At 40.0% G+C, this 12,505-nt stretch overlaps 1 protein-coding gene across 18 annotated transcripts in view; it reads left to right on the top strand.

The window, feature by feature from the left end:
* Positions 1 to 12,505, top strand: part of FGGY (FGGY carbohydrate kinase domain containing) — a 463,518-nt gene that overhangs the window by 372,073 nt on the left and 78,940 nt on the right. Inside the window, exon 15 of one of the 18 annotated variants that reach the window (XM_060206291.1) lies at positions 8,869 to 8,981. The exons of 16 other annotated variants lie outside the window; for them this stretch is intronic. In XM_060206291.1, the coding sequence (XP_060062274.1) occupies positions 8,869 to 8,981 (113 nt within the window). The remainder of the gene's footprint in view (positions 1 to 8,868; positions 8,982 to 12,505) is intronic. One more of the 18 variants, XM_060206292.1, reaches the window with a different exon arrangement.

Raw genomic sequence — 12,505 nt, forward strand, 5'->3', positions numbered from 1 at the left:
CTTTTAATTTCATTTTTTTAAAAATTACTAATGGAGGCCGGGCAGTGGCGCAGTGGGTAAAGCGCACGTGGCGCAAAGTGCAAGGACCCACGTAGGGATCCCGCTTTGAGCCCCTGGCTCCCCACCAGCAGAGTGGTCGCTTCACAGGTGATGAAGCAGGTCTGCAGATGCCTATCTTTCTCTCCCCTCTCTGTCTTCTCTCTCTCTCTCTCTCTCTCTCTCAATTTCTCTCTGTCCTATCCTACAGTAATAATATAATAATATATAATAAGTATTATATAATATATATGAAATATTTTTATTATATAATATATTACACATATTAATATATTATATATAATAATAATAACAACAAGGGCAACAAAAATGGGAAAAAATGGCATCCGGGAGCAGTGGATTCAAGGGGCAGGCACTTAGCCCCAGCGATAATCCTGGAGGCAAAACCAAAAATTTTACTGATGATATAATAGTGGTTTACAAGATTACATGCTGCAAAAAATGTGTTCATACAGTTCTGTAGCCTTTCTTCCTCAGCCAAAGATAAATATATAAATGTCCATATCTCCTTGTGTCATTATTATTTTTGTGGGCTGTAGCTTTTTATAACTTGTAGAATGAAGTATGACTTATTTCATTAGCACCCTGGTTCTGAATACTTAGATTGTCTTCATTGTTTTAAGAAATACTGCACCTTACATTTAGATAGCAAAAGTTTTACATATTTACTAAATTAGTCCCATAAGGTAAAAAGTATAGTGGTATAATTTTTGGTCAAAATAAATTCCCTTTTGTGATTGTAACACACACTTACAGTTTTTATTCCCTCTCAATAGTGGATATGAAAATTCAAAGCTTACATTCCATATCTATGAGGAACTTTTTGCTGAAAGCATTTCGTTTTTTAAAATATTTTTTTATTTTCTTTTTGTTGCCCTTGTTGTTTTTATTGTTATTGTAGTTATTAATGTTGTTGATGTTGTCGTTGTTGGATAGGACAGAGAGAAATGGAGAGAGGAGGGGAAGACAGAGAGGGGGAGAGATAGATAGACACCCGCAGACCTGCTTCACCGCCTGTGAAGTGACTCCTCTGCGGTTGGGGAGCCAGGAGCTCGACCAAGGATCTTTACGCTGGTCCTTGAGCTTTGCGCCATTAACCCGCTGCCCTACCGCCCAACTCCCGCTGAAAGCATTTCTATGTCTGACTGAATTTTGAGTGTCCTGTCTCGTGTCTTTGCCTCTCAGACAGTCAACAGAAAACCACGGGACCAGGATATGGAGTTCTGGTGGTGGGAACTGTGTGGAATTGTACCCCTCTAATACTATGGTCTTGTCAGTGTTCCCATTTTATAAATAAAAACATAAAACAAAAGAACAGAAAACCCTGGGACTATAATTAATTGTTTTAAATGATTAAATTAAGGATATGATGCTGACCCTAGCATTCATTATAATTACCTTCATGCCTGGTTAATAATACATGTGTATCATTTCAGAATTATTCCCTTTAAAAGAAAAACAACAAATTCAAGTTCATATTAGTTGTAAATCTCCTTATTCCTATCTAATTTTAGAATGGCACCTAGATTGTGTAATAGTATTTAAAATATAGAAATCAAAGTATTAGTTGAGATGCCAGTTCTATTTTAGAAAACCATTTTAAACATATAAGGTAAAGTACTTTTTACTATCCTGTCCCATACAGGGCCATCCAGAAAGAGGGCTTATTATTTCTCAGCCCTTGTAGCTCTATAGAATTCATGCAAAAATCAGTATTGTTAACATTGCTTTCACTATAGGTGACTGACTCTTGAACATGGGGGCAGCATAGAACGTTGCTTGATAATGAAGTCAAGTCTATGTTCTTTCTATTCAGTTATACAATATCATGGTAAACATATACCCATTGTGTTCTTGATAGCCTGGCATCATTTATAGAAAACACAGAGGGTTAAGTGCACGTGGCGCAAAGCGCAAGGACCAGAGTAAGGATCCTGGCGCGAGCCGCCAGCTCCCCACCTGCAGGGGGGTCGCTTTGCAAGCAGTGAAGCAGGTCTGCAGGTGTCTATCTTTCCTCCTCTCTGTCTTCCCCTCTTCTCTCGATGTCTCTCTGTCTTATCCAACAACAACAGCTATAACAACCAAAACAAGGGCAACACAATGGGAAAAATAGCCTCCAGTAGCAATGGATTCTTGTGCTGCCACCGAGCCCCAGCAATAACCCTGGAGGCAATTAATTAATTAATTAATTAATTGAAAAAGAAAACATAAGAACCACACAGTGTTGCTTGGTTGAACATCACCTTTTTATATAAAAAATAAGAAATGTGACTAACTTCCATGCTTACCAGTATTGTGTTGTTATCTGCTTTTAATCATAATTTCCCAGTTATTCTATACATAGGTATGTATTAAAAGCATTTTTCATATATATATATATATATATATATATATATATATATATATATATATGTTCCCAGAGCACTGCTCAGCTCTGGCTTATGGTGGTTCAGGGATTGAACCTGGAAATCGGGTGTGAAAGTCTCTTTGCATAACCATGTGCCTATCTACCCCACCCAAACAGCATTTTTTATACAAATATTCTTAATACAAAGATTTAGGCTAACAAACATGTTCCCCAAATATACTTCTGCAGTTTTTTCTCAGGGAACTTTAAATATTTGATTTTTATAAAAGCCAATAGAAGCTAAACTTCTGAGTCCTTTGGAAACTTAGAAGGATTCTCTCTTCTCCCCATATAATTATTATTTTTAACATAATTACTTCAGAGGGACTGGATGGTGGCACACCTGGTTGAGTGCACATGTTACAGTGCTCAAGCACCAGGATTTGAGCCTCCAATCCTCACCTGCAGGGAGAAAGGCTTCACAAGTGATGAAACAGGGCTGCAGGTGTCTCTCTGTCTCACCCCCCCATCTCCCCCTACCCTCTCAATTTCTGGCTGTCTCTATCTAATAAAGATTAATTCAGAATTATTACAGAATTTCTATTTTTAGTAGAAATTGCACCACACTCTGACTTCATTTTATTTAATGCAACATTTCATACTGCCACAATCTAAGAGAGGAAGATATTTTCAGTGAATGACTTGGTATATTTGTCTATATTTTAGGGCAAAACATAATGTCATTATTGACTGACCCTTTGAGTAGCACTGATCAAAAACATGTGATCATTCTAGTTCTATACAAACAACACTTATGTAACTAATTCCTCAATCTAATTATCACATGTCTTTACTTTTCATAAAAATCTTGCCTGTTGGAATAAGCAGGGGATAAATAAGTTAAATTTTCCCCTTTACTCTAAGATAAATCATGACTAACATATTCATGCTGTATAAGCTTAATATTCTATAATAGTAAGTTAGACTATGGGACCAAATAAGAGATCAAAAAGACCAGACCTTTGGTAAATCAGAAATTTTCTGTAATGGGAGGAAAACTGCTGCAAAGTGAATTTACACACACACACACACACACACACACACACACACACACACACACACCATGCTGTTGGACAACGTTTGAGTCAGAGTCATGGAATGCAGAGAGGTCTTACTGAATTCTATGAAAGAATTTTTGATTGTAAGATTGAGGCAGAACACCAAGAAGTTTTCAGAAGAAAAAAAAAATTACATTGCTGTTACATATTAGATATATTTGATGTTCTGTGGTGAACCGTAAGAAAGTTCCATTGGCTTAAAATCTTGAGTACATGTCTTTTAGTCATGTTCATTTAAGGAACATTGTTGGCTGGCAGCACCCCCAGTAGTGTTGTTTTTGATGGGTTATGTTGTTTTCGCCGGGCTATGTTGTTTTCACTGGGCTGGCTTCACGGGCAGGTAACAGACGACCAGGGACTCATGGTTGAGCTGTAGGCAGTATCTCTTTATTCATGCAGGACGCAGCACAATCTAAGCCGAGCTAAGCTAAACTCAAGTACCATAAAACTCACAATGCTGTCTTTATATATACTTGCTAAGTAGGGTGGAAACGGGATGTGACATAGAGAGGGTGGAGAGAAAAGTGACTGGTGAAAATCAGAGTGTGACAAAGAGGGGGTGGAGCAGGCGAGATTCCTATCACTGAACCACAAATGCCCTGGAGGGAGGGTGGTGCTTGTTAACAGTGGTTATGTAAATAGAATGCAGTGGTTATGTAAATAGAATAGTGTTAAGAAGGGAGGATTTAAACCAAATGAAACAGAAGGGGTCTCATGCATACCAACACAGTAGAGCACCATGTTACAATGTGGAAGGATGGAGATCAAGTCCCCAGCCCGCCCCCCAACTGGGGGAGGGGAGAAGCTTCAGGAGCAGTGAATTGATGCTTCAGGTGTGGTTATCTCTATCTCCCCCTTCAAATTCATCTCAGCCTCTATCCAATAGATACAATAGTTTTAAAAAATTAAAGTGTATGTGAGGATGGCAGTGCTCCCAGTAAAGCACACACATTACTATGCTCAAGAATCTGAGTTCAGCCCCTGGTCTTCCCTGTAGAGGGGGCATGGTTAGGAACTAGTCCTAGAGAAAGGCAGAAAGCAGTTTTCAGGAATACATGCAGATGCCTAGAGGGGGCATGGTTAGGAACTAGTCCTAGAGAAAGGCAGAAAGCAGTTTTCAGGAATACATGCAGATGCCAGTTTAGCAATTCAGACTTAGATGATCAGGTCAGGCTACCGACCAGCGGTCAATCTGTGAATGGCTTATTACAGATTTGAAAGAAGATAAAGAAGTTGCATAGAAATCAATCATGACATTTTATTCAGAGTGAGGGAGATGTTTTCAATGCATGCATTGGTATATTTGTCTATGTTTTAGGGCAAGACATGTCATTATTGCCTGATCCTCTGAGTAGCACTGATTAAAATTTTACAGCACTGTAGACAGTGGCAATCATTCTGGTTTCCTTGAAAAACCTTAACTACATTTCAGTGACTTAGAGTTTATTAAAGACTGAAGAGTAGGAAGTTGGTAGAGAGAGGGACTTCCAGGGTGGAACTATGGTGACCTAATCACAAAAAGTTGGCTCTCTCCCAGGAAAAAAAAAATTACAACAAAATAACTCAACAGGTTTCATCAGAGAACAGCTGGGATTTCTTTTCTTTTCTTTCTTTCTTTCTTTCTTTCTTTCTCTCTCCCTTTCTTCTTTTTTCTCTTTCTTTTTTTAAAAAACTTAATTATGCTCAACAAAACTGTAGGATAAGAGGAGTATAATTCCCACCACCATAGTTCCCCATCCCCTCCATTGGAAGATTTCCTGTTCTTTATCCCTCTGGGATTATGGACCCATGGTCATTATGGGGTGCAGAAGATGGGAGGTCTGGCTTCTTCTCTGGACATGAACATTGGCAGGCCAATAATCTTGTAAACCATCATTAAACCACTAATAAAAATACATTTAAAAAGAAAAAGACAGAAACTGTGTTGGAAACGCAGTACATGATAGTGGGTGGTGTGGTCTACAGATAACTATCACTAGCAGATAAAAAGGAGAAAAAAATATTCATATATCAACTATCTTGTAAATAATTTCCTCCACACTAGTGAATTAAAAGGGAAAAAGGTAACAACAGAAAGTGAACTAATTAATCTTTGCAGCTCCTTTGAGCTGAACACTGTACTAATAACAACTGTAGATTGATTTCTTGCAAGTTTGACTATTCTCTTTTACCTGTACAGCTAGAAAAACCGAGGCTGCAAAGGTTAGGTAACATATCCCATGTCCTAACAGCTAACAAGTGACAGAACTGATCATCAAAACCAGATCTGAATTCAGTGACTTTGTTCTTATGTTTAGATAGTTGTAGGGCTTTGCTTGAAACCATCTTATATTAATACCCAGGAAACAATGCAGGGTCATAAGGAAATTGCTTTGTTTGAATATCTACAACTGAATTCTTTTGTTTGTAATCAAACAGTGGTTTCTGGGAATAGATGCATCCCAGCTCACAGAAAATCAGATAGTGAGATTTATGGCCCCATGTTGCCCCATTTTACAAAGCCTTTCCAGCCTAGTCATCCAGATCAAAAGGTGAAGTCAGATTGTTTCTAAGTGGTTCTTGTCTGTTTCCATCTCTGAAACCTGGGAGGTCAGGAAGAAGATTTAAAAAAAAAAATTCATTAGAGGGGACACATCTCCATTTCCGTAGAAATGTTATTAATTGGCTAGGCACAACAAGAGAAGGAAATAAAATAGCTACTTCTTACTAAGTAAAGGCATCTTCTTCCCTTATCACATTAAAAATTAAAAGCACTTTTGGTTTAAGTAGGGCAGATTAGTAATTAAGTGCTATATAATCAACTTGTGTAAACATAATTTTGAAGGGGAGGCCAAATTAATCATTCCACTGGCTTGTTTCTTTCCCTATTAATGCACCGTTTAGTCGAATCCTTCCTGTAATAGGTGCTTCCAGGATACATTTTCTGTTCTCCTCCAAGACTGGAGATAAAGTGGGCTGTAAGCTCACTGGGCTGACAGATGACAACAGACTGGGTCTGGAGAAGACATATTTATGGGCCAAGCAAGGGATGCGACTCCTTTTCTCATTCTCTGGGGCAGTGCGCATCAGCTGGATACTGGCATATGACAGGATGACAGGGAGAGACCTACATTGTAGCAGGACAAAGGAGTGAGCACATGGCAGCGCCCACGGATTTCCACTCTGGTAGGAAAGAGATGCACACAGACGTTATGTTAAAAAATTCCATTTTATAAATTAAAGACATAATAAAGAAGTTTACCTTAGTAACACACCTGGTTAAGCGCACACATTACAGTGTGCAAGGATGCAGGTTCAAGCCCCTTTCCCCCGCCTTCAGGGAGAAAACTTCACAAGTGGTGAAGCAGTGCTGCAGGCATCTCCCTGTCTCTCTCCCTCTCGATCTCCAACTCCTCTTTTTGTCTCTACCCAATAATAAAAAAAGTAAATAAAGAGGGGGAAAAAGAAAGAAAGGGAGGAAGGAAGGAAGAAAGAAAGAAAAAGAGAAAGAAAGGAAGGAAGGAAAGGAAGGGAGGAAGAAAGGGAGGAAGAAAGAAAGAGAGAAAGAGAGAGAAAGAGAAAGAAAGACAGAAAGAAAGAAAGGAAAGGAAGAAATAGAAAGAAAGAAAGAAAGAAAGAAAGAAAGAAAGAAAGAAAGAAAGAAAGAAAGAAAGGAAAAGAAAGAAAGAAAGGCAGATAGATCAGTACTAGGTATAATGACAACTACCTTGGTGCCTTGGCTAGGAGTTTAAGTAATTCCTCTACCACTTACTTTGGGTGATTTAATAACCGCTTCAGAACCCTCATCTGCGAATGATATATTGTAGATAATCTTACAACTCATATTGTAAGGTATAAACATGTTAGTATCTGTAAAAAAAAAAATGAAAGTTTTTATTTTTTATTATTGGCTGTTATTTGTTTAAAGAACGCGTTTGGCAAAGGACAGCCCCTCAACATTAAGTTGGAGGACTTGAAGAGCAGGACCAACAGCTTGAAAGCTGTCAGGAGCTGCTTGTTGCTGGCTTTGAAAGTGACTGGGATCCATGTGGATTCAGTCGGCTAGGGAGGATCATTAGTTTCCCCAATGAATGGGTACTCACGAGATGCACCACGGGAAGGTCGATCCAATGCATCTGCCCCTGCGGCTACAGACAGACTATGACCCACATAGTCAATGACTGCCACCTCTCCAGATTCAAAGGAGGTCTCGAAACTTTACATCAGGCTCAACCTGACGCTGTTGACTGGCTACGGAAGAAGGGCAAACGCTAGAAGAAGAAATTTGTTTAAACAACAGTTGCTTCAGAGCAGGGTCATGGAGCACCAGGCATAGAATATTTTCTGCTATAGTGAGGGCAGAAAATGTTCTTCTAAGTAGACAAAATCTGAACTGAGCCTTGAAGGTTAACTAGGGATGGAGCAGGATGTTAAGGGAGTGGGCAACAGGTGCCATATGACCCCTAAATGTCCTCTGAATCTTTGCAGTTGAAGATCTCTGAAAGTAGAGAAAGGATCGTATACCTCTCTGGTTCACTCAGCACAGTAAATATTAGTGATGATTTCTGATGCCTGAACCATGTGTTATTATGACAACTGCCTAACATATTAGGAAAAGTAAGAGTGCGAATAAGCTTCACCCAGTGTGAGCAGAATAACACAAAATCAAATAGGGCAGAAGAGATAAAGTTGTCACTAGCTAGCTAGTCCAGAGTGATGACCTCAGCTTGGCTCACTAGCTAGAGAATCAAACCTGATAATGGGGCAAGGTACTGAATTTCTGTAGGTTTCAATTCCATAATAACTGCCCTCTAAGTAGCTATAAAGACTTATTGAATGGGGGTGGGTGGTGGTGCACTTATCTGAGTGTATTTGTCACCGTGAACTAAAGACTTGGGTTCAAACCCTAGTCCCTTCGGGGGGTGGGGTGGTCACAAGTGGTGAAGCAGTGCTGTGGGTGTCTCTCTTTGTTTCTCTTCTTTATCTCTTCTTCCTCCTCTCATTTTCTCTTAGTCCTATCATATAAAAGAAAGAAAGTAAACTTAAGTATATTTATAAAAGCTATTTTGGGAGCAGGTTAAGTGCAAATGGTGCAAAGCTCAAGGATAGGCGTAAGGATCCGAGTTTGAGCCCCTGGCTCCCCACCTGCAGGGTAGCTGCTTCACTGGCAGTGAAGCAGGTCTGCAGGTGTCTATCTTTCTCTCCCCCTTTCTGTCTTCCCCTCCTCTCTCCATTTTTCTCTGTCCTACCCAACAATGACAACATCAGTAATAACAACAATAATAACTACAACAATAAAAATGGTATTTTATGATTGAAAACACGTTTAACACAATGCCTGATACATGGATATTCTCTGTTTTACTAACTTCCTTCTTACAACAAACTTGTGGTATAGATGGTCCCACTTTAATAAACAGGAAATTGAGGTACCAAGATTCTATGAAGCTGCTCACATGGGTCTCATGGGTAGCCAGCAGGTAAATGGAACTCTTAAACTCAGCAGGTCTGGAAACTTCCAGGGCCCCTTTATGTGTATCCCTTATAGCCTAGTGATTCAGAGGACATATACATGTTACTAGCGAAAATAGAACAGACTCGACTTGATTGTGTCCTGGCCCCTCACTTACTTGTGAGCAAGAGATTCATTCTTTCTTCCTCTTAGGGGAATAAATAGGATTTAGCCCACAGCCTTGCTAATCCATTAGCAGGTGGGTAGGTGAGGCTGGTCCCGGTAACTTTACAAGCTTCCTCACTGAACTACGAGTATCTTAGAAGACTTCAGTGAGAATGTCTCTTACCAGCCTGACATCAGAGACATGATAGAATGAACCATCCGTTGATAGAGAAGGCTAGCAGCAGGCTGGGTAGTGGAGTACCTGGCTGAGCACACATATTACAGTGTGCAAGGACCCAGGTTTGAGCTCCCAGTCCCTTCACCACCTACAGGAGGAAATTTTTCAGGTGGTGAAGCAGTGCTGCTGGTGTCTCTCTGTCTCTCTCCATCTCTCTCTCCCCTTCTACCCTTTCGATTTCTGGCTCTATCCAATAAAGATAATGAAAATAATTTTTAAATTAAAAAAGAGGATAGAAGCTATCAAAGCATATCAAATATAAGCAAACAAGTGACCTCTACAGAGGTCACTGGACATAGCATCTGCTCAGCAAAAATACTCCTTGCACTCAAGAAGAAATGCTATGAACTTTTATAAGCTACATGAAGTAATGATTTCTTATTAATCTATACCTTTAAAAAATAAGCTATTTAATAATGGTTGAAAAGATTATAAGATTATAGGGTTCCACACTACACCCATCATGAAATTCTGTGAACTCCTATTCCCGTCCAGGATAACCACTGTAGTTCTCACAAAGTCTTAAAAATAGTTTGGTCACTTTCTTTTTCTTTTGTAAGTTCATGTGTTTCAGTTCTCTATATTACACATATCAGCAAAACTATCCAGTAGTTCAGTAATCTTCTTTCACTTACTAATCTTTCTCTCTTTCTCTCTCTCTCTCTCTCTCTCTCTCTCTCTCTCTCTCTCCCAGAGCTGTGCTCAACTTTGACTTATAGTGGTGGTGCTGCACATTGAACCAGATATAGAATATAGAAGGATATAGAAGTCTGTCCCATAACCATGATGCTGTCTCCCCAGACCATTAATTTTTATCTTGTTACTTTTTTATTTTTAAAATGTATAAGGTTTTAAGTTAATAGTGTATATTAACACCGTCCAGCCACCAAAGTTCTGTGTCCCCACTCCCAACCCCCTTTAGTGAAGCTGATTTCTACCTTTTGTAGGGCAAAGTTAATGCTCACTGGGTGTTCTATGCTTTTCAGCTGCAGTCTAGATCTTCAATATACTTTCCCTTACCTTTTGAGAAGTTTCACAATCAGCTTGTCTAGTACCATCCCATTTATTGTTGGCAGTTTGATTCAAATGATAATCAATGTGTAGTTAATAGCATAGATGCCCATATCCTAGAAATCAGGATTTCAATCCTGACTTCAACTATTGTTCTGAAGATTGAGTGAGGTAATATGTATATTTAACATAGTCACCTGTTGAAGTAACCTTTCAGTGACAGTTATATGCAAAATTTTAGTAATATGAGTGTTTATTATTATCTTTTTATTGTGTGGATCTGGCCCTGACACATGTGAGTTCACTTACTACTCCCAGGTCTCTTTTGTATTCAGATAGGGAGGGAAGGAGAGATACTAAATAAAGCATTAGCACTTCCTCCACTGGCCTGACACCACCCATGTGGTGTCAAGGCTCAAACCTGAGTCACACACAGAGCAATGCATGCATGTACCCTAGCAAATGAGCTATCTCTGCAGCTCAGTACCTAGCATTATTATTAGCTGACTGTGTGTCACATGCGGCATATTCTGTCTGTATCTTTGTCAGATGCTGGGTCCTTTATTGCTGTTTACTCACAGATAACTTACTCACCCCTCCCTTGTGCTGTGGTGTATTATGTTTCTCAGGCTTGTTTGTGACTGACCTTTGGGTAGGCTTGGCCCGTGGAAGACACTGGTGGGAGACCCATGTGCAGGCAGAGGGGAGCACTGGGAACATTTTCCCCTGCCCCTACAGCAGCAGCTGCATCTTCTGTGGGTTTCCAGCTCCCAGCCTCCCCCTTTCAGAGTCTAATGCTGTCTACTCAACTCTTCTCAGGTTTCAGCTCCAAGCTGACATTGCAAGCTCCTGACTCTGGTTACTCTATTGTCTCTCATCACACTTCATTCCTTAAAAGGGGTAGCAACTTCCTAGTGTTACTTATCCCTAAATGGCTTCAACATCATCTTTTTTTTTTTTTTTTTTGCTTTCTGAGTTTCTTCTATCACCCTCTGGATCTCACTTCTGAACTAAATCGTTTCTGTTGAAAAACTAGGGTAGTTGTGGTTCTCTTGATTGTCATTTTTAAATATTAATAGAAAGGTCGGGAAGACAGTACAATGGTTCTGCAAAAGACCCTTATGCCTAAGACTCTGAGGTCCCAGGTTCAGTTCTTGGCACCACCATAAACCAGAGCTGAGCAGTGCTCTGGTTATTATACTATTGTGTAATGTAATACAATTTATATTAAGAGAAATTAGCCCTTATAATGTATTTTCTCTCCATGTTGGATTGAGCTAGAGGAACAGTAGCTGTCATGTGGGACAGTTTACATTAATGAAGTGATGCCCTAAAGACAGGAATTGACCTAAGAATCTTTTATGAATACCCAACTCTGAAGTACCCAAGTCTGAATGTGGCAATAAAGCCTATAGCCTCATATAAATTATTCTGAGGAGATAAGACTTGATTACAACAGAAATTGATACAATTCAAGGTAATGTTGGGTCTAAAGCCATGGACACTCCTTTCTGTTGAACTGAAAATCTGGCCTATTCACTATTCATGAGTCACTATGTTAGGTTTGATATTTTTCTCATCCCCTAAGTGGGGCAGTTTCTTCTTCTAGCGTTTGCCCTTTTTCCGTAGCCAGTCAACAGCATCAGGTTGAGCCTGATGTAAAGTTTCGAGATCTCCTTTGAATCTGGAGAGGTGGCAGTCGTTGACTATGTGGGTCATAGTCTGTCTGTAGCCTCAGGGGCAGTTCGGGTCGTCTCTGGCTCCCCAGCGATGGAACATAGCGGCGCACTGGCCATGGCCTGTTCGATAGCGATTGAGGAGGGCCCAGTCATAATGTGCTAGGTCAAAGCCGGGTTGACGCTTGCAGGGGTCTGTGATGAGGTGTTTGTTCTTTACCTCAGCTGACTGCCAGCTCTGTTTCCAAGAGACTGGAACAGAAAAGTTCAGTGTAGGCGTAGGGGACCAGATTGGGTGACGAAACATCAAGTGTTGAACAGGGTGGGCGAAGATATCCGTGTATATTGGCAGGTCCGGTCAAGGCTCAGAGAGAGCAATTGATGTCCCCAAAGCCACTCAACCATTAAGGAATGACTTGAAGTTTAACTTAAGGCTTTGTGTCTAAGAGCTAATGTCTCTTA

The sequence above is a fragment of the Erinaceus europaeus genome, chromosome 13 (genome assembly GCF_950295315.1).
Source record: "Erinaceus europaeus chromosome 13, mEriEur2.1, whole genome shotgun sequence".
In the NCBI taxonomy this organism is placed as follows: Eukaryota; Metazoa; Chordata; class Mammalia; order Eulipotyphla; family Erinaceidae; genus Erinaceus; species Erinaceus europaeus.